General features: G+C 45.6%; 1 protein-coding gene across 9 annotated transcripts in view; it reads right to left on the reverse strand.

Annotated features, from left to right (window-relative positions):
- Positions 1-778: 778 nt before the first annotated feature.
- LOC115166571 (serine/threonine-protein kinase MRCK alpha) overlaps positions 779-21157 on the reverse strand; it is a 118056-nt gene continuing 97677 nt past the window's right edge. For 7 of the 9 annotated variants that reach the window (XM_029720690.1, XM_029720598.1, XM_029720771.1 and 4 more), the window contains 18 exons: positions 19730-19840; positions 19534-19617; positions 19181-19286; positions 18781-18917; positions 18318-18457; positions 18112-18193; positions 17728-17947; positions 17431-17493; positions 16573-16826; positions 16014-16353; positions 13712-13809; positions 13528-13612; positions 13242-13365; positions 11350-11467; positions 10987-11107; positions 10533-10696; positions 9210-9284; positions 779-4247 (listed from right to left, as the gene is read on the reverse strand). In XM_029720690.1, the coding sequence (XP_029576550.1) occupies positions 4113-4247; positions 9210-9284; positions 10533-10696; positions 10987-11107; positions 11350-11467; positions 13242-13365; positions 13528-13612; positions 13712-13809; positions 16014-16353; positions 16573-16826; positions 17431-17493; positions 17728-17947; positions 18112-18193; positions 18318-18457; positions 18781-18917; positions 19181-19286; positions 19534-19617; positions 19730-19840 (2457 nt within the window). In that variant the 3' untranslated portion in view covers positions 779-4112. The remainder of the gene's footprint in view (positions 4248-9209; positions 9285-10532; positions 10697-10986; positions 11108-11349; positions 11468-13241; positions 13366-13527; positions 13613-13711; positions 13810-16013; positions 16354-16572; positions 16827-17430; positions 17494-17727; positions 17948-18111; positions 18194-18317; positions 18458-18780; positions 18918-19180; positions 19287-19533; positions 19618-19729; positions 19841-21157) is intronic. The other 2 variants (XM_029721007.1, XM_029720932.1) reach the window with 1 other exon arrangement.

Here is a 21157-nt window from a genome sequence, read left to right on the forward strand (position 1 = left end):
CTAGTTAAATAAAGGTAAAAAAAAAAAAAATAAGAAAATCGGTCACACAAGCAAATGCTGCCAAAGCACTCCTCTTCAAAAGCCAAGACTATTCCTATAAACCACATTGTTTACCTGTACGAGAACTATTGTAGACTGGTCTCAAAAACCACGGTTCTACTTTTATACGTCTATTGTTTTCATTGCACTTCTGATGAAGGCAATTAGAGGTACTGTATTTGAGGAGTAGGGCCAGGAGTCTTTCCGGACTGTGAACTGCCCAGGGGAAACTCAGGGTCCTAGTGATGACATGAAGGAGATAGGGACAGTGTCTGTCCTATTGTCAATCAATTGACGATTAATCGATGAATGAGCAGCTGTGAAGTGAAAGGCTGTATTGTATAACAGGATAAAAGCAGACTTCCAAACTCCAGCCTTAGTAGGTAGAATAGGATAGTGTTCTTTCCCCTCAGAATTACAATGATGTATTGTTCCTCCCCTTCTATGAATTGTATACTTACTTGCATAGATACATGTTAGCCAGAACTTCTTCTAGTATTGGCAGTGTGAATAGATGTACATTTGTTTTGTTTTTTTTAATTGGGGAGGGAGGGTCATTTGTGACATTTTTAATAAACTCTTCTCAAAATACATCTGGGAAATCTGTAAGTGGATCTGTGCCCTAGCCTGGAATCCAAAACAGAATTTCTCAATTTCAAAAGTGAAACAATGGTGAATCAGAATGGATCCAGGCTATATGTCCCCTCCCAAGGAAAGAAATGAAATCAGGACACGAAACTCAGTGAAGCCGTATTTGTAACAGCCCTCCGTTTTATTGAAATACATCGGAGTCAGGTTAATATAATGAGCTCTCTCTTAATGAGCCAGTTTCCATACATTATTTGTTTGACCTTACACCTTAAATATTTCTGTGCAAAAATAATCTACATCACCTGTAGTGGGTATCCTCAGTAAAACTCCCAAACCGTTCAAATAAAATGAACAAGTCAAAATTAAAAACTAATCCAAAAACAAAAAAATGATTACATCTATAACATGCAAAACTGTACAAATTATTACAAAGCTATCCTATAAAAAAGAAAGTGTAATATGATATGAAAGAGCTAAATAATATAGAAGGAACTTAAGACCTCACTGAAATGCAAAGGCGTTTTCTTCAACAACAAAAATATGGTTAGCATGGTGGCACCTCAGCCTCAAACTACCACCCTCCATCTGGCCTTTCACCCCTCTTCTCATCCTTGATTCAAAACACTTCTCTGATTTCTTCCTCCTTTTTTCTGTTGTACTCTTTTCTTCCAGCTGAATTGTTCGACCCTTACACCTAGTCACAGCTAACTACACTACGACTAAATTGAGCTCTTATTTCCCAAGTGTAGACTGTTCTGTCACACTCATTTTAATCGTTAGGATGAAAATAATCATTGGTCGTGACATACCTGAGTTTTTTTTAAAGAAGTGGGATGTACAATTTAAAGCCTGGTCTAAAATACTCAGACTAAGATATTTCCTCTTTCTCAGCAAATACATTCTACAGATAAGGTCCAGCAGATATGAATAGTGAGACTTGGTAGTTTAAAAGGAAATCTTAAGAGAGGTGAATAAGTTCAGTTGAGACGGTTGAGTAAAACCAGTTTAGCGAGACTGACTCTTCCAGAGAAAATTCTTATTTTTCAACCTCAATATAAAATGGTTTTCAAAAACACATGGCTGTATTTTACAAGGGAACAGAATAGAATTGTGGTTTAGGGTTAAGATTTAGGACTCCAATGGCAGGAATGTGTGTCATCTTTTTATACACTTAATAGGATAGCTGAAGATAACCTGCCATATATACTACTTGGTACACCTCAACCCACCCAAACACTCCTAAACAGACGGTCCATTTCAGCAGTAAGTAACAATGGCAATTCATTAAATGGTCTGTAACATAGAAACAATTCCTCATTAGACATGAAAATATTTATTTTCCAGAATAAGAGTACCCTTTCCAGAATAAGAGTCCCCTCCCTTCCTCTTGAGAGAGAAGAGGCAGTTGATCTAAGCACATGACCAATACTCAGAAACAATATCAAGTCAATTATTGTTTCCGTTCGACACATAAATACGACCAACACCACTGTGGTGTGGTTTGCATTAGGATTGGGGTCAATTCCATTTCAATTCAGGTAAGTAAACAGAAATTCCAATTCCAAATTTGTCTCCGAGAAGCATTGAGGAGAATTAGAATGGAACTTCAGTTGACCGAATTAAAATGTAATGGACCCCAGTTTTGGTCTACATGAAGGTGATTGCATTAGCAGACAGCAATACACAGATTACCAGTTGATAGTAAGAACATAACAATGACAATTTGTAACAGAAATGACGCGTTGGCCTTGTCACCCTAGAATTCTTTTACATTCTTTCACTTTTTTAAACCTCCATTTCAGCCCAGCGGTGTCTGTGTAGTCAAATCAACATCTCTTTATAATTGTATTGGTCTCTTTTTCCCCCTAATCTATCAAAACATTCTGAAAAATAAACAAGGACATCTGAAAAATAAGACTCAAGATTCAAGTCATTCTTTTTTGGTTATAACAAGCTTTCCAAAATCTCTCTTAGAAGTCAAAGGAACATATTTGAGGTTCACGGGTCGGTACCACAGGGAATCACTGTCAGTTTGGAAATATACATCCCACCTCAACTGATTAACTATGGATCATAGTGGAAAGAGTGGAGGGGGAAACACCTGTGTGTCTGTATGTAAGTGTGAATGCATCTGTGATAGGCCTATCGCTTCAAATAAATGCACATATTCACTCAACAGCACGGGTCCATGTGACCCATAATAAGAGTTTCCTCAAACCCAAATAACACTCGACGGCTTGTCTCATACATGAAATAAAAATAATTTGTAGAAAAAAAAAATCTAAAAGCAATCATAAAAAGAACTGTGGTTTAAAATGGCTTCCGTGTGAATATAACCCCAAATCATTCTCAAAAAATAAAAAGGAATCCCGGATCTTCTCCCATCATGTATTTCTCTATAGTATTTCCCTTATATATTATTCTCTACTTTTAACTTATGTACATTGTTGTGATGGGAATCAGCTTTTTGTAATTGGTCGGTGGTTGGTCTATTACGGTACTAGGTCTACACTACACAGAGAATGGTCCCAGTTCAGTGGATGAGGTCACTGGCCACGTCATGAGGAAGTGGCAGAAGGAGCCGTGATGTCATCATAGAATATTCGGTCTGCTTCTAAACGCTGCTGTCCCTAAGAATTCTAGAACGTGAAGCACGCGAGGTCAGGGGTCAACCTAGAGTTAAAATACCCCTCATCGTAGTTGTATTTTTTGCACTGCTTTACTGTAGCTTTTCACTGATGGTACAAACAAATGAAGTCACTGCACATATTTCACTTTCATGATAAAAATAACATCATTGCTTTCTTTTTTTTGTGAGCCTTGTATTGTCAATGGAATGCCCCCTCTTCTCCTGATATTAACTACCATTCCGGAAGAAAGAGGAAACATCCTCTCTTTCTCCTCTGTGAAACACCGTGTTCTGATTAATAAATAAAAGGTGGTCCCCCAAACCCAAAGGCTGCTATGTACACATATCAAATGATCTGTTTTGTTCCATATTCATCCTCTTCTTCTTGTCGCTACTTGAGGTTTGTGTCTCTTTACAGGAGTTGCCAATTACATGGGGAGATACTCAACACAGGGCTAGTAGTGCTGTAATCAAAAGTACTTTCAATTAAACTTAGCGCTTTGCTTATTCTAGCTATCAGCTACAAAGCAGATGGAAGGGGGTGTCAATTTTCATTCCTATATTGTAGGCCCCCCTCAAAAAAACACACACACACACACACACACATTCGCAAGCACACACACACACACTTCGCACACACTCATCCACGCATTAACTAACATATCTTCTCCTAGTATTTCCTTCTTGGTCAAACACTTCCTTTCCCTGTGTTTGTTTGTAGATCTCAGTTCCAGTCAAAGGTGGAGTAAGTGGGAAGGGCCTGTGGCAGCAGGTGCAGTTCCGTGGGCGGGGGATAGGTGGAGCCAGGTGAGGGGGGTGAGTCCAGGGCTCGGAGCGGTGTGCTGTCTGTCACTCATGTGTCCCAGCCGGTCATGCGGTCTGTGCTCTCCAGAGAGAGGGACTTGGTCTTGTGGGGTGAGGCCGGGCTGGGGGGACTGCTGAATGTAGAACTGTTGGACGCCGTCGAGTGACGGGGTGAGTCAGAGTCCTGGAGAGAGAAAGGGAATAGGAGAAGAGGGAGAAAGAGAGAGAGAGAGAGAGAGAGAGAGAGAGGCACTTAGATGTCATACTCTTCTCACAGCTAACCACAGAACAGGCTAGGGTCACAATCAGTAGGCATGCAATGCTGTGAAACACTGGATGGGATACTACCTGAACTTGTCTGAGAAAAAGAAGGCGTGTAAGGGGCAAAAATTGTTTTTGTTTTCTCCAATTCATGTCTACTGAACACAACTGATCTCTCCAATGAGTTCCAGTAGATCGAGGCTGGTCAACAAGTCCTCAGGGACCTGTGTGTGTGTGTGTGTGTGTGTGTGTGTCTGCTGGTGTGGACATGGTGACGTCACTTCATATCCCATCAATCACATGGAGCGCTAGGCAACAAGGACTTAAAGCTCTGGAAACCTTCCACATCAACAGACAATGAGCAGCTCGATTGACCGGAAGTGACTAGTTGGAGCAAAGCGCCTCCATGGGGTCTGGTCTACTACTACAGTACTCAGCAGTCAGTGGCCGTGGACCCATTAAGTTCCAGCTCAAAACGCACCTGGTTCAAATAATCAGCACATACAGTGCCCGCGAAAAATATTCAGACCCCTTGACTTAATCTACATTTTGTTATTCAAAAATGTTTTACATTGTTTTTTCCCCCTCATCAATCTACACACAATACCCCCAAATGACAAAGCAAAAACAAGTTTAGAATTTCTTGCTAATTAATTAAAAATTAAAAACTGAAATATCACATAAGTATTCAGACCCTTTCTTCAGTACTTTGTTGAAAAATCTTTGGCAGCGGGGGGGGGAAAAAAATAATTTTTTATAGACATTTATTTAACTAGGCAAGTCAGTTAAGAACAAATTCTTATTTTACAATGACAGCCTACCCTGGCCAAACCCTCCCCTAACCCGGATGACGCTGGGCCAATTGTGCACCGCCCTATGAGATTCCTGATCACGGTCGGTTGGCATACAGCCCGGGATCAAACCAGGGTCTGTAGTGACGCCTCTAGCACTGAGATGCAGTGCCTTGCGCCACTCGGGAGCCTTACAGCATCAATTCTTCTTGGGAATGACACTACAAGCTTGTCACATCTGTATTTGGGGAGTTTCTCCCATTCTTCTCTGCAGATCCTATCAAGCTCTGTCAGGTTGGATGGGGAGCGTTGCTGCATAGCTATTTTCAGGTCTCTCCAGCGATGTTCGATCGGGTTCAAGTCCGGCTCTGGCTGGGCCACTCAAGGACATTGAGATTTGTCCCGAAGCCACTCCTGTGTTGCCTTGGCTGTGTGCTTAGTGTCGTTGTCCTGTTGAAAGTTGTCCTGTTGAAAGATGAACCTTTGCCCCAGTCTGAGGTCCTGAGCGCTCTGGAGCAGGTTTTCGTCAAGGATCTCTCAGTACTTTGCACCATTCATCTTTCCCTCGATCCTGACTAGTCTCCCAGTCCCTGCCGCTGAAAAACATCCCCACAGCAAGATGCTGTCACCACCATGCTTCACTGTAAGTATGGTGATAGGTTTCCTCCAGAAGTGACGCTTGGCATTCAGGCCAAAAAGTTTCATCTTGGTTTCATCAGACCAGAGAATCTTGTTTCTCATGGTCTGAGAGTCATTTAGGTTCCTTTTGGCAAACTCCAAGCGGGCTGTCATGTGCCTTTTACTGAGGAGTGGCTTCCGTCTGGCCACTCTACCATAAAGGCCTGATTGGTGGAGTGCTGCAGAGATGGTTGTCATTCTGGAAGGCTCTATCAGAGTGACCGTCAGGTTCTTGGTCAACTCCCTGACCAAGGCCCTTCTCCCCCGATTGCTGTTTGGCCCGGGCGGCCAGCTCTAGGAAGAGTATTGGTGGTTCCAAACTTCTTCCATTTAAGAATGATGGAGGCCACTTTGTTCTTGGGCACCTTCAATGCTGCATACATTTTTTGGTACCCTTCCCCAGATCTGTGCCTTGACACAATCCTATCTCGGAGCTCTACGGACAATTCCTTCGACCTCATGGCTTGGTTTTTGCTCTGATATGCACTGTCAACTGTGGAACCTTATATAGACAGGTGTGTGCCTTTCCAAATCATGTCCAATCAATTGAATTTACCACAGACTGCAAGCAAGTTGTAGAACTTTAAGGATGATCAATGGAAACAGGATGCACCTGAGCTCAATTTCAAGTCTCATAGCAAAGGGTCTGAATACTTATGTAAATAAGGTATTTGTTTTTTAATTTGAATAATTTGCAAATGTTTCTAAAAACCTGTTTTTGCTTTGTCATTATGGGGTATTGTGTGTAGATTGCTGAAAAAAAAAAAAATATATATTATATATATATATATAATCCATTTTAGAATGAGGCTGTAATATAACAAAGTTAAGGGATCTGAATACTTTCTGAAGGCACTGTACATTGGTCTGGAAGCTATACCACAATTAGTTTATCAAGATTGTGTGTGTGTGTGTGTGTTAGTGCTGGGGTGGAACAAAAGCCTGCATACATTGTTGGTCCTCCAAAATGATATGCCATGCCTACTATAGTACAGTGGAGTGGACAGCATTGAGACACTAGTTAGGGAAACCAGGTTTGAGAGCGTCTCCCTCCTTCATTGAAGGGAGGTAGTAGGGTTTCAATATTCCAGTAACTTTCCAAAATTGCCAGGTTTTCCAGAAATGTCCTGCTCATTTCATCCTGATTCCGGGAATCTTCCAACTAGGATTTCTGGAAAACCTGGCAATTTTAGGATAGTTAAGGGAATTTTTCAAAACTTTAAGGGCGGTAGAGTGAGGGAGTTGTTTCTCACAGAGAAAACAGTTGTTTCACAAACAATGTTTCACTTCTATGGCTATTTCTACAGTAGGCTTCGGCTGTGGGCGCTACAACTGTCCACCACAGCACTACTGTAGCTGGCACAGAGGTACTATAATGACCTATGAGAGAGGAGAGCCACAGTATCCATAGTATATTCCTGATAATCTTTCAATTAATCAATCAGTCAGAACAGACATTAATGGTTATTATCAGAAACATGGGTTGGGCAGGCCACAGGGTTAGGGTAAGGGGCAGGCCACAGGGTTTGGGTAAGGGGCAGGCCACAGGGTTTGGGTAAGGGGCAGGCCACAGGGTTTGGGTAAGGGGCAGGCCACAGGGTTTGGGTAAGGGGCAGGCCACAGGGTTTGGGTAAGGGGCAGGCCACAGGGTTAGGGTAAGGGGCAGGCCACAGGGTTAGGGTAAGGGGCAGGCCACAGGGTTAGGGTAAGGGGCAGGCCACAGGGTTTGTGTAAGGGGCAGGCCACAGGGTTTGTGTAAGGGGCAGGCCACAGGGTTTGTGTAAGGGGCAGGCCACAGGGTTTGTGTAAGGGGCAGGCCACAGGGTTTGTGTAAGGGGCAGGCCACAGGGTTTGTGTAAGGGGCAGGCCACAGGGTTTGTGTAAGGGGCAGGCCACAGGGTTAGTGTAAGGGGCAGGCCACAGGGTTAGTGTAAGGGGAAGGCCACAGAGTTAGGGGAAGGCCACAGAGTTAGGGGAAGGCCACAGAGTTAGGGGAAGGCCACAGAGTTAGGGGAAGGCCACAGAGTTAGGGGAAGGCCACAGAGTTAGGGGAAGGCCACCGGGTTAACCCTCCTGCTTTGTTCCGGTCAAATTGGACCGATTTACAAGTTTTCTCTCTGAAAAATGTCGTTAATTTAACCTGATTGTCATAAGGTTCCATGACTTTGTCCACACAGGACATCTGATCACACAAAATAAATGTTGATGATTTTCATTACATTTTGGGTATTTAACTTTTGTACACCTGCGGTGTGACTACAATTAGTGTATAAAATTGAATTCAGGCACATGCCCATTCATCAGACGGACACTTCCTCTCCCAGACTCCCACATGCATGTGTGTTTGAGCGCATATACACAGACACACACACACACACACACACACACACCTCACTCCCCTTCTTGGCTTCCATGGCAACCCCACGGGAACCTTTCCCCAATAGAATCTTTCCCCTACGGGAACTACACCTGTTGGCATTCTCACAAACAATCGCAACATTGTTTCAATAATATATAGAACTGATAAAAATATCTAACAACATTAGTTGATAATATATGGATTATTATGGATTTATAATCAGCTATAATGGGGAAACAAACACAACAGAAGGGTTAAGGTTATGGGCAGGCCACAGTGTTAGGCCACGGGGTTAGGGTAAGGCCACAGAGTTAGGGTTAGGGTAAGGCCACAGGGTTTGGGTAAGGCCACAGGGTTTGGGTAAGGCCACAGGGTTTGGGTAAGGCCACAGGGTTTGGGTAACGTGCAGGCTACAGGGTTAGGGGAAGGCCACAGGGTTAGGCCACAGGGTTTGGGTAACGTGCAGGCCACAGGGTTAGGGGAAGGCCACAGGGTTAGGCCACAGGGTTAGGGGCAGGCCACAGGGTTAGGCCACAGGGTTTGGGTAACGTGCAGGCTACAGGGTTAGGGGCAGGCCACAGGGTTAGGCCACAGGGTTAGGGGCAGGCCACAGGGTTAGGCCACAGGGTTAGGCCACAGGGTTAGGGTTAGGCCACAGGGTTAGGCCCCAGGGGGACAATATGGAAACAGACAGACAAACACATGCAGGGTAGGATGGTGACACACTATTCTGAAAACCAAATCAGGAACTTAAGAGCGGAGCCACACTAGAGCAGGCCAGGGGAGAGGGGGACGAGCAACGCCCCTCTAGCCAGAGACAAGGGGGGGCAGGGCATCTGTGACATAGCCATCAGATGCTAATAGGGCTGAAATAGGGCAGTGGACAGGAGGGGGACTGATGGTGGCTTTGGGGCAAAGCTTCACGACTGTGTGTGTGTGTGTGTGTGTGTGTGTGTGTGTGTGTGTGTGTGTGTGTGTGTGTGTGTGTGTGTGTGTGTGTGTGGTTGAGGATACAGTGTGTCTGGGTTGGTTGTATATGTGTGTGTGCTGACATTACCTTCATCTTACTAAGCAGGGTCCTTAAAGCCCTTTTCAGATCAGGGGTCTTCTCCGATGGCGAGACCGCCTGCCACTGGAGAGGTAAGAGTTACAGACTCAGCGGCCCAGCCCAGAGAACAACATGCTGGGGCTGGAGGTGCGTAGAGGAGAGGGCTGGGGGGGTGAGATGGGGGCAGGCGCAAATCACGATGGAGCCAGCCAGGTATGAGGAACAGTGGGGGTGGTACAGTAGACAGTCGGCCAGGTCTGAGGGAGAGGGGGGGGGGGGTACGGTAGACAGTCAGCCAGGTCTGAGGGAGGGGGGGGTGGTACAGTAGACAGTCGGCCAGGTCTGAGGGAGAGGGGGGGGTACGGTAGACAGTCAGCCAGGTCTGAGGGAGGGGGGGGGTACGGTAGACAGTCAGCCAGGTCTGAGGGAGGGGGTACGGTAGACAGTCAGCCAGGTCTGAGGGGGGGGGGGGGGGGGGTACAGTAGACAGTCGACCAGGTCTGAAAGGGGGGGGGTAGCTAGGATGGCTAGCTAAGGCTAGAATCACTGCTGGAGGATGGCTAGATGCTTGAGGTAAAAATTGCTCTTAATCACAGATCTAGGATCAGATTAGTAGACCCCAAATCTAACCTGAACCATTAGGGGGATGAAGAACTATCTGATCCTGAATCAGTAGTTAAGGGTGAATTGTAGCTACACCTGGCTGGGTGGGTGGTTGAGGCTGCGGGTGGGAGAAGGGAGGCCATGTGCAGATAACCATTGGGGGTGGCTGGGGTCAAGGTTGGGTAGGGGGCCGATTGAGTTCCCTGTGAGGGGCTGTGGTGGGGCTAGCATGCCGGTGCCAGGAACCAATCGGATTGAGGAAAGGATGGGATGAGGCGGAGGGCGAGAGGCACGAGAACACGGAGGCTGGGTGGTGGATGTGGTGGTGGCAGAGTTATGGGGAACACTTTGATATGTATATGTTTGATATATTCTATATTATAGGTCTTCCACGTCATTGGTCACCAGCGAGAGTATTTTTACTCTCTGTGTATTGATATGGCACGATTTCTCACCTGAGAGATCCTTGTCATATTTAGAGCAACTGTGCTCAAATGATTCATTAAAACGAGGTTTCAGACCCATCCATTTAACTATCACAACCAAAATACAACTCAGTACACTACGAGATACGAGAACAACTTCAAGTCCTAATGGTATATCATCTGAGACATTCAGCTGATTCAACACAATTCTACCCAATTGTTAGTAGTTGAGTTTTATTAGCCTTAATCAAGTGCACTTCACCCAGGCACCCTAGGGAGGGAGTACGCTAGGCTGGTCACGTACCTCTCTGTCGAACTGGGAGAGGGGTGCGTCGCTGCTGCAGCCGTCCATACCCCCTCCGGAGGACAAGGAGCTCTCGGAGGGAGAGGTCATGGTCTGGCGCTTAGAGCTGTAGCTACCCCCAGACAGCTCTCTCCTCAATGCACTGCCATTCTGAGATGATGAACCTGGAGAGAGAGAAAAATAAAAAGGGATGGGGGAAGAAAGAGAGGAATGGGGAGAGAGAGGGACAGAGAAGGGGAGAAGGGGAGGTAGGAATGGAAGAGAATCATTTGTATCAGTCAATACAATACAAATGCATTTAAATCTACTTTCCATTTTTCACAAGTAACAAGCACTTCCATTTCAATACCCAGGCCTATATTTTACAATGCTTTTTTAATCCCCTTTTTATTATACAATATTTCTTTATTTATCAAGCCTACTAGCCTAGTGTGTTTGGTAGTGTGGCACTTACGGATGCCCAGTCCACTGCTGGCGCTCATGGACCGTCCCGGCTCGGCTCTGTTCTTAGTGATGGAGGGGATGGACACGGAGCCACTGAAGCCTGCAGCACGACTCTCCTGAACACGCACGTTCTGCGTTAAGACAAGAGAGGACAGAGACCGACAGGGACGGATGAGGAGAGAGACAGACGGGGACGGATGTCATTATTACAAATATATATATAAAATTGGCCGATTAATCGGTATCGGCTTTTTTTTTGTGGCCCTCCAATAATCGGTATCGGTGTTGAAAAATCATATTCGGTCGACCTCTAGTCTTTACTGAGGATCTGGTATAGACTAAAGCAGACTGATATGGACTGTAGTGGTCTTACCATGGGCAGGTCTTTGAGGATCTGGATGCCGTCCCCAGGTCCCATGTGGGCCACGTGGTTGAAGTTAGTGGGGTTGGAGATCAGCTTGTTCCTCATCTCTGGGTCTCTCAGCATCTCCCTACACAAGACACACACACAGATCAGCTCACTGAATGTCCCTGTGGAGAGTGAAGGAGAAGCGTCTATAGTGTACTACGTAGGGTGTAGCAGTGTATATCCTCTGCTGCTGTTGCTCATCCTCTGGGTCTCTGAATAAGAAGCATCTATAGTGTGTACTATGTAGTGTGTACAATGCGGTGTCTACTATGTAGTGTGCACTATGTAGTGTTTACTACAGTGCATTCAAAAAATATTCAGACCCCTTGACCTTTTCCACATTTTGTTACTTTACAGTCTTATTCTAAAATGGATGAAATTGTTCCCCCCCCCTTCAATCCACACACAATACCCCATAATGAAAAAAAAAAAAGTTTAGACCAAAAAATGAAATATCATCGTTGAAGCACCTTTGGCAGCGATTACAGCCTCGAGTCTTCTTGGGTATGGCTCTAGAAGCTTGGTACACCTGTATTTGGGGAGTTTCTCAGATTCCTTTCTGCAGATCCTCTCCAGCTCTGTCATGTTGGATGGGGAGCATCGCTGCACAGCTATTTTCAGATCTCTCCAGAGATGTTCGATCGGGTTCAGGCTCTGGCTGGGCCACTCAAGGACATTCAGAAACTTGTCACGAAGCCATTCCTGCATTGTCTTGGCTGTGTGCTTAGGGTCGTTGTCCTGTTGGAAGGTGAACCTTCGCCCCAGTCTGAGGTCCACAGCTCTGGAGCAGGTTTTCGTCAAGGATATCTCTGTACTTTGCTCCGTTCATCTTTCCCTCGATCCTGACTAGTCTCGCAGTCCCTGCCGCTGAAAAACATCCCCACAGCATGATGCTGCCACCACCATGCTTCACCGTAGGGATGGTGCCAGGTTTCTTCCAGATGTGACGCTTGGTATTCAGGCCAAAGAGTTCAATCTTGGTTTCATCAGACCAGAGAATCTTTGTTTCTCAAGGTCTGAGAGTCATTTAGGTTCCTTTTGGCAATAAAGCAGAATGTTGTGCGTTTTACTGAGTGGCTTCCGTCTGGCCAGTCTACCATAAAGGCCTGATTGGTGGAGTGCTGCATAGATGGTTGTCCTTCTGGAAGGTTCTCCTATCTCCACACTGTCAGAGTGACCATTGGATTCTTGGTCACTTCCCTGACTAAGGCCCTTCTCCCCCGATTGCTCAGTTGGCCACACCGCCAGCTCTAGGAAGAGTCTTGGTGGTTCCAAACTTCTTCCATTTAAGAATGATGGAGGCCACTGTGTTCTTGGGGACCTTCACTGCTGCAAAAAATGTTTGGTACCCTTCCCCAGACCTGTGCCTCCACACAATCCTGTCTTGTGACTCTACGGACATTTCCTTCGACCTCATGGCTTGCTTTTTGCTCTGACACTGTCAACTGAGGGATCTTATATAAAACAGGTGTGTGTCTTTCCAAATCATGTCCAATCAATTGAATTTACCACAGGTGGACTCCAAGTTGTAGAAACATCTCAAGGATGATCAATGGAAACAGGATGCACCTGAGCTCAATTTTGAGCCTCATATCAAAGGGTCTAAATACTTATGTAAATAAGGTATCTGTTTTTTATTTTAGTAAATGTGCCAACATTTCTACTAACCTGTTTTCGCTTTGTCATTTTGGGGTATTGTGTGTAGAATGATAAGGGAAAACATTTATTTAATCCAGTTTAGAATAAGGCTGTAACATATCAAAATGTGGGAAAAGTCAAGGGGTCTGAAATTTCTGAATAATTTCCGAATGCACTGTACATAGTGTGCCCCGTGTAGTATGTACTATGTAGTGTACCTCCTCTGCTGCATCCTCTCCTCCTCTGGGACTCTGAAGGAGAAGTGTCTCTTGTTGTTCATGCTGCGAACCATCTGCTTCCTGCTGTTGTCCGACGTCTCAGGAACCACCAACTCGTCACCCTCTGGAATATTAACAAGATGGACCCCGTCGTCAACAACAGCAACAAAAAATCACGACAATCCTATTGTGGAATACGACCATTAGAATGAGAATTACAATCATTGAGATGTGTACCTCTCCTAACTGACCTGCAGTCTAGATGCCTATCCTGTTTGTCACTGACCTGCCGTCTTGTTTCTGAAGTAGATGAGCCTCACTGTCTCAAGACCCAGGAGGTTCAGGGATCCATCAGGGTTCAGAGGTCGCACCTTCAGGAAGATACAACGGGGTCAAAGGTTAAACCTACCATGCACACACACCAATTCGACTAACGGCCCTCCGCTACATCTGCAGTCCTATACTCTCACCTTCTTCAATGGTATGGTCTGAATCCACTCCATGGTGTTGACATCAAACACATCCACAGCATTCTCACTGTACACTGACAGGTAGGGGGCGTTGTAACCTGGTGAGGAGAAAGAAGGCCAACGTCTGCTTCAGGCTTAAAGCTACACTACAGTTCAAAAGTTTTGGGTCACTTAGAAATGTCCTTGTATTCCATGAAAACATACATGAAATGATTTGTGTCCTTCAAACTTTGCTTTCGTCAAATAATCCTCAATTTGCAGCAATTACAGCCTTGCAGACCTTCGACATTCTAGTTGTGAATTTGTTGAGGTAATCTGAAGAGATTTCCCCCCATGCTTCCTGAAGCTCCTCCCACAAGTTGGATTGGCTTGATGGGCACTTCTTACGTACCATACGGTCAAGCTGCTCCCACAACAACTCAATAGGGTTGAGATCAGGTGACTGTGCTGGCCACTCCATTATAGACAGAATACCAGCTGACTGCTTCTTCCTTAAATAGTTATTGCATAGTTTGGAGCTGTGCTTTGGGTCATTGTCCTGTTGTAGGAGGAAATTGGTTCCAATTAAGCGCCGTCCACAGGGTATGGCATGGCGTTACAAAATGGAGCGATAGCCTTCCTTCTTCAAGACTCCTTTTACCCTGTACAAATCTCCCACATTACCACCACCAAGGCACCCCCAGACCATCACATTGCCTCCACCATGCTTGACAGATGGAGTCAAGCACCCCTCCAGCATCTTGTCATTTTTTCTGCGTCTCACCAATGTTCTTCTTTGTGATCCGAACACCTCATATTTAAATTCATCTGTCCATAACACTTTTTCCAATCTTCCTCTGTCCAGTGTCTGTGTTCTTTCGCCCATCTTAATCTTTTCTTTTTATTGGCCAGTCAGAGATATGGCTTTTTCTTTGCAACTCTGCCTAGAAGGCCAGCATCCCGTAGTCACCTCTTCACTGTTGACGTTGAGACTGGTGTTTTGAGGGTACTATTTAATGAAGTTGGACTTGTGAGGCGTCTGTTTCTCAAACTAGGCACTCTAATGTACTTGTTCTCTTGCTCAGTTGTGCACTGGTGCCTCCCACTCCTCTGTTCTATGAAGGGAGTAGTACACAGCGTTGTACGAGATCTTCAGTTTCTTGGCAATTTCTCGCATGGAATAGCATTCCTTTCGCAGAACAAGAATAGACTGACGAGTTTCAGAAGAAAGTTATTCGTTTCTGGCCATTTTGAGTCTGTAATCGAACCCACAAATGCTGATGCTCCAGATACTCAACTAGTCTAAAGAAGGACAGTTTTATTGCTTCTTTAAATCAGGACAACAGTTTTCAGCTGTGCTAACATAATTGCAAAAGTGTTTTCTTTTGATCAATTAACCTTATAAAATGATAAACTTGAATTAGCTAACACAACGTGCCATTGGAACACATTAGTGATGGTTGCTGATAATGGGCCTCTGTGCAGCTATGTAGATATTCCATAAAAAAATCAGCTGTATTGTTAACAATGTCTACACTGTATTTCTGATCAATTTGATGTTATTTTAAATGGACAAAAAAAAGTGATTTTCTTTCAAAAACAAGGACATTTCTAAGTGACCCCAAACTTTTGAACGGTAGTGTGCATTCTGGGATTGGTTTTTCAGCAAAACGGCAGACCCCAGGGTGCTTTGGGGTGGAGCTTGTGAAATGTAACCCCTCACAAATTCACTGACAGACACTCTAGAAGCAAGGACCGACAGTCCATCACATCCACACCATATTTTTCAACATATTCAGAGGCAATATGCATTGTTTGATTTTGTTCCTGTTGTTTGTAAACAGTGGATAAAAAAATAAAAATAAAAAAATAAATAAAACCTTATATAAAACACTTGGTTTATGAAAAGGCTAAAGGGCAACTCCACCACTTTTCAACCTCATTTTGATTATCTCCAGCACAATCCCAGTGTCAACATAGTTACAAAGTTATACCCGATTACATCATCAAAAGTTGAAACATTTTAAAAAGTGATTTTCAAACGCTATGAAATGTGCGGTGACGTGGTGAGCAAGACAATACCTTCCCTTGGGCTAGAAACTCACTGCAGGTTTTGAATATTAACATTCTTTTTTACTTTTAATCCTACCCAGTGATGTCACAGAGAAGCATTTTTTTAGGACCTTTCTTCTCTTTTTAACCACAGATCATAAAAACACACTGTTTCACACATGAAGACACTGGTATGGTGCTGGATAGTGAATATGAGGTTGAAAAGTGGCAGAATTGGCCTCTAGCACAGTTGTGCTGGTTCAGAACTCACAGGCGGAGTTGGGCACGGCGGGCCACATCAACTCCTGCTGGCGCGAGCGGCGGCCCTGCGAGTCCACGTAGACCCCTATGGCTGAGAAGCAGAGCAGCAGTTCCTTGGAGGAGATCTCCACGGCACACAGCGCATCCAGGGCCTGCTGGGATATGAAGGCTAGGGTGTGGTCCTCGGGGTGCAACAGGCTGACCGGGGCACAGTCCCCGTGGATGCTGTAGCGCGTGAAGCCAGCCTGGTAGCCCACACATAGCCGTTCGCTCAGGAGACCCATCCACTGGACGGGACCTGGGGTTTGGAGCTCCTGCAGCCGGCGGTGACGTGCCTTGCTCTTGTTCACCTGGGAGACATAGAACCACCATATTGTTATTTTGTGAGTTAATTCTTTCATATTTTTAGGCTTAATCGACCCTTCATAATCCCATAAATAGAGCCTATAAAGTTGTTTCAAATATATTTTATGAGCAAAGTTATATTACATAATTTGTAACACACGAAAGAGTAAAACGGCTTGTAAAAAAGTCCCACCAACCCCATCCTTCCTGCACACACCACCCACCTCGTAACAGATGACCTGTCTCTTCATGGCCACACACAGACAGGTGAAGGAGTTGTTTCGGATGGAGCCGGACACCAGCGCCGTGCAGCCCTTGGTCTCGGCCAGCTTGTAGGAGTCCATCTCCCGTCCGTCCAGCGCAGCCATGGGGAAGAGACGGACGTGACGGTTACGGCCGGAGATGACCGCTAGGAGCTGCTCCTGGGGGACCAGGTCAATGTGGTGGACCTTCTTATTGTCCCCAACACGGATCATCTCTGTTAGGTGAGAGGAGTGGAGAGAGGAGGGAAGGAGAAGAGGAAGGGAAAGAGGACAGGTGGAGAGGAGAGGGAGAAAGTCAGGAGGGGGGAGAGAAGGGGAAAAGAGGAGGGGGAGAGAGTCAGGAGGTGGGAGAGAAGGAGAAGAGAGGAGAGAGGGGACAGAGAGTTGTCAAAAACTTCTCCACTGTGATAGCTAACATGTGGTGAGAATTCAACTGCATTATGGGTGAAGTGCATCACCATCTCCAGGTGGGTCCTAAAGTCTCACCATCTCCAGGTGGGTCCTAAAGTCTCACCATCTCCAGGTGGGTCCTAAAGTCTCACCATCTCCAGGTGGGTCCTAAAGTCTCACCATCTCCAGGTGGGTCCTAAAGTCTCACCATCTCCAGGTGGGTCCTAAAGTCTCACCATCTCCAGGTGGGTCCTAAAGTCTCACCATCTCCAGGTGGGTCCTAAAGTCTCACCATCTCCAGGTGGGTCCTAAAGTCTCACCATCTCCAGGTGGGTCCTAAAGTCTCACCATCTCCAGGTGGGTCCTAAAGTCTCACCATCTCCAGGTGGGTCCTAAAGTCTCATCTCCAGGTGGGTACTAAAGTCTTACCATCTTTGGTGACATGGATGACATAAAGGCCTTCCTCGTTGCCCAGGGCAACACGCTCGTGATCTGAAGAGAAAACAACAAGAGGACATTTGATTCAGAGTCTACTGCATGGCCAAAGGTGCATCTGTTCTGCAGTCTTTAGAACCATGGTAATGACAGAGGGAGACTGCAGCTCAACATGTAATGGCTCTACACTACAAACTAAAGTCAGATAGAGTTTTGTTCATGTTCCTATATTGACTTCAGTACTACATGGCCAAAATAAAGAGGCTGTGTGTGTGTGTGTCCTCCACCAACCTATAATAGCGGCAGACTGCGTGGTCTTGATGAGCGGTAGCGTGCTGTCGTAGGCCTCTTTGGGCATGTAGACGAAGCGCTCCTTCAGCTTGTTCTTCTTGAGGATGCGCTGCAGCTCGTTGAGAAGCCCCACCCACTTGTTCCTCTCGTGGTCACTGTCGGCCAGGATCAGGATGGAAGGCTTGTGACTGGAGGAGGGGGAGAGCTGGGATGCCGTCACCTGGAGGGGTAAGAGGTCAGAGGTACTAAGAGAGGAGACAGCTTTCAGAACGGCCTCCCACAACAAAAGCAGAAGTATTGTTAAAATCGGAGAAATCTGAAGACTGTGGAACAAGGTGGGGGAGTAAACGTATAAATGCATGTATTCATGAATAAAAGGCTAACCCTGAATATACATGGGATGTCCTTGCGACTGGCATGAATGACGTCCGACGCCAGAACAGAGCTGACTGAAAACTCCTCATCCCTGGAATTCAAAAAAGGAGAGAGTGAACTAAAGAACTAAACCCAGAGGTAATTCTGATAAGCAGCCATTTCTCTCCCATCAATGGGAGTTGTAGTGCAGACAGAGCTCAGGTTGTAGTCCTTACCTCATGTCTATGACCTGACTGACGACCACACTGGGCGTTGTGGTCTTGCCCTCTCCCAGCTCGTACAGGAAGAGCTTGAAATCACACACCACGGCCACTGCCCGCTGCCAACCCTTCTTCACCCCTGTGGGCTTGGGCACCTGAGAACACACACAGGGACAGGCAAACACTTTAGTCTCCCACATAGACCCAACCCTTTTTTTGGGGAGTTATTGGCTGTGCAGGTTTTTTTTCCATCCCAGTACTACAGAGGCATATTTTATTACACACACACCGTTAACAGGCAAACCTCACAAACACACACAGGTCAGCCCCTGAGATAGAGAGGCTATACATACAAGGTAAGATAGACGTTTTTAAATGTCCACTTTAATTCACATGTAGAGTTATTCCAGCAGGACATTTCAACCAAAAGTTTTTGAAAGAGTGCATAAACAAAAACAATCTTCTGTGTCATACGTACTCTGACGTGTCCCTCGTAGGCGGTGCCAATGCCCCTCTGAGGGTCGATGCCCAGCGGTCCCCTGGTCTGGTCGTGTGGCACGGGGCACACCGCTGGAGCCTTGTCAGCACACGTCACGTGGCACGAGAAGTTACACACTACAGGACCAGACAGGAGAGAATGAGGGGTTTTATCCATTTATAACCACGTCAAGCATTAAAAGAGAATGTACTGCCACGTCGGTCTAGTCCCACTTCCATCCTAGCAGCCTGCCTTCTTCCATTTCGTTTTCCTTCACTCCCTTTTCTCAAATCCCAGTCTTCCTCCCTTTATCCCCCTCTCTCCCCATTCTCCCATCTGTCTCCTCCCTCTCTTCTCCTCCTCCCCCGTTTATCAATCCCCTTCTCCCCTGTTCTCCTACCTTCACAGGTGCAGCCCTGGCGAATGAGTCCCACCATCAGAGAAGTGCACTGGTTACACTTGGTGGGAGCATTGAAGGATTTCACCACAAACTGGTGGGCTTTGGGCTGCAGGGGACAAACAGAGGAGAACAGACAGCCGGTCAAAACACATAGGACAAATACAGAAAGGCTGTGTGCACACACACACACACACACACACACACACACACACTTTATTTAAGTACAGAAACGGTAAGCATTTTAATCTTAGCTTGGTCTTCGTCAGGTCCATGGGATTGACATTACAAAGTATTGACTGTGGTTAAAACAGTACAACAATATTTGGGAAGTCAAGAAGGATGTCAGGTCTTACCTTGGGTGATGAGCGGCCGATACTTCCATAGCCTCCTGGTCGCAAGGTGGGGGTCTGGACTGTGCGTGGGGGGTGGTCTATCAACTGGATTGTGGGAGAAGAGAGATAGATTTGAGTACAGCAAAATATATACCTTGTATTTAATATATGGCCGGGAAACCAGCATAGTGGTCAAAGTTCAGAGGTCAGCGTTCACCTCAATGGGCTCTACGTCGCTGGCCATGGAGGGAGACCGTGAGCGAGACTTTTTGGAGTCCTCGTCCCTGGATGGGGTGTTGGAGGGAGTGAAGTTATCCACCGAGTCCCCCTGGAGAAAAGAGAGAGGTAAAAAGAAAGAATAAAAGGAGTTACAGGACATGGAAAACAAGGGCTGTGTTTCAAACTCAAAGACACACCCTCCTCCACTTACCCTCGCCTAATGCCCTTGGGGGAAATCCCCGCGGCCATATTTGTCGTCGGTCCAAATGATTAGCCAAGCAAGGGAAGTTTGCAACGTAAGCCACGCAGCCTTCATTGTTAATGGAGTTTCCAGGTGTACAATTATGTTCACTTCAGGGCCCCATAATTCAATTTGCGACGATTGAACATCCGCTAAGAAAAGTCCGCCAAAACTTAAAACCTCAACATCAATATGGAATCAACATACAAGTGTAAGTAAAAACAAATGTAAATAAGTTAGAAATTGTGCTACTAATGCACAAACACTTCTCGTAAAAGTAATGTTTTTGTTTGGTTATCTTTTGGAAATTGTAGAAATAAAACATTTTCCTTCATCAGAAGTTCCAGCTAGGCAGGCTAATGTTAGTTAGCTAATTAATTTTCTAGCTATCATACAGTTGGCGTATATTAATAATTACATATTTAATATAAGTAGACATGCACTCATAATTGACAGTAGCGCATATAAAGCACCCACAAGCTACCGGTGGCTGAAAACACAATCATCGCGGGACGAACGAGTGACGCATTTCCGGCTAAGGGTGGTCAATTTAGAAATCATTCCTTCCTCCCTCGCCCCTCGCCCTGCAAGTGTAAACTCGTCAGACGTCATGATGCGTCATCAGAAGGTTCCACTTAATTTGGGGGCTGAGGGGACATGGTATGTCTGTTAAATCAAATCAAATGTATTTATATAGCCCTTCTTACATCAGCTGAACTCTCAGCTGGAATGCAGCCATGGTGTTCGGGAGTTGGTAGAAAGTAAGGAAATCAAGAGGGACCAAAAAGCACCATCCATGCTTAGAGGGAAAAGCAAGAAATCCATTGAACCAGGTAGATGCACAGTACTATAAAGGTAAATGGGGATTGTGGTCATAGTAGATATAGGACTGACCATCCCATTGGTCAATGGTCATTAGGAAGCCTAGAGGTTGGACCACAAACGCATGAACCATGCACATAACAGGAACGCTACACATAAACCCATTGACCATGCTGACCGTACCACGAGAGAGAACAGCACCACCATACACCATGCTTTTGGTTTGGGGAAATCTTGGAGGACAACAACATTAAGGTTAGGCTACTGTAGCTAATTGGAGGACTTCAGTGCAGGCCAGTGCAGTAACAGACTCCTTACAAGGAAGCATTTGATATAACTTATTTGAAAGTCCAAGGTTGCTTT

Source organism: Salmo trutta, chromosome 1, assembly GCF_901001165.1.
Source record: "Salmo trutta chromosome 1, fSalTru1.1, whole genome shotgun sequence".
Classification (NCBI taxonomy): domain Eukaryota; kingdom Metazoa; phylum Chordata; class Actinopteri; order Salmoniformes; family Salmonidae; genus Salmo; species Salmo trutta.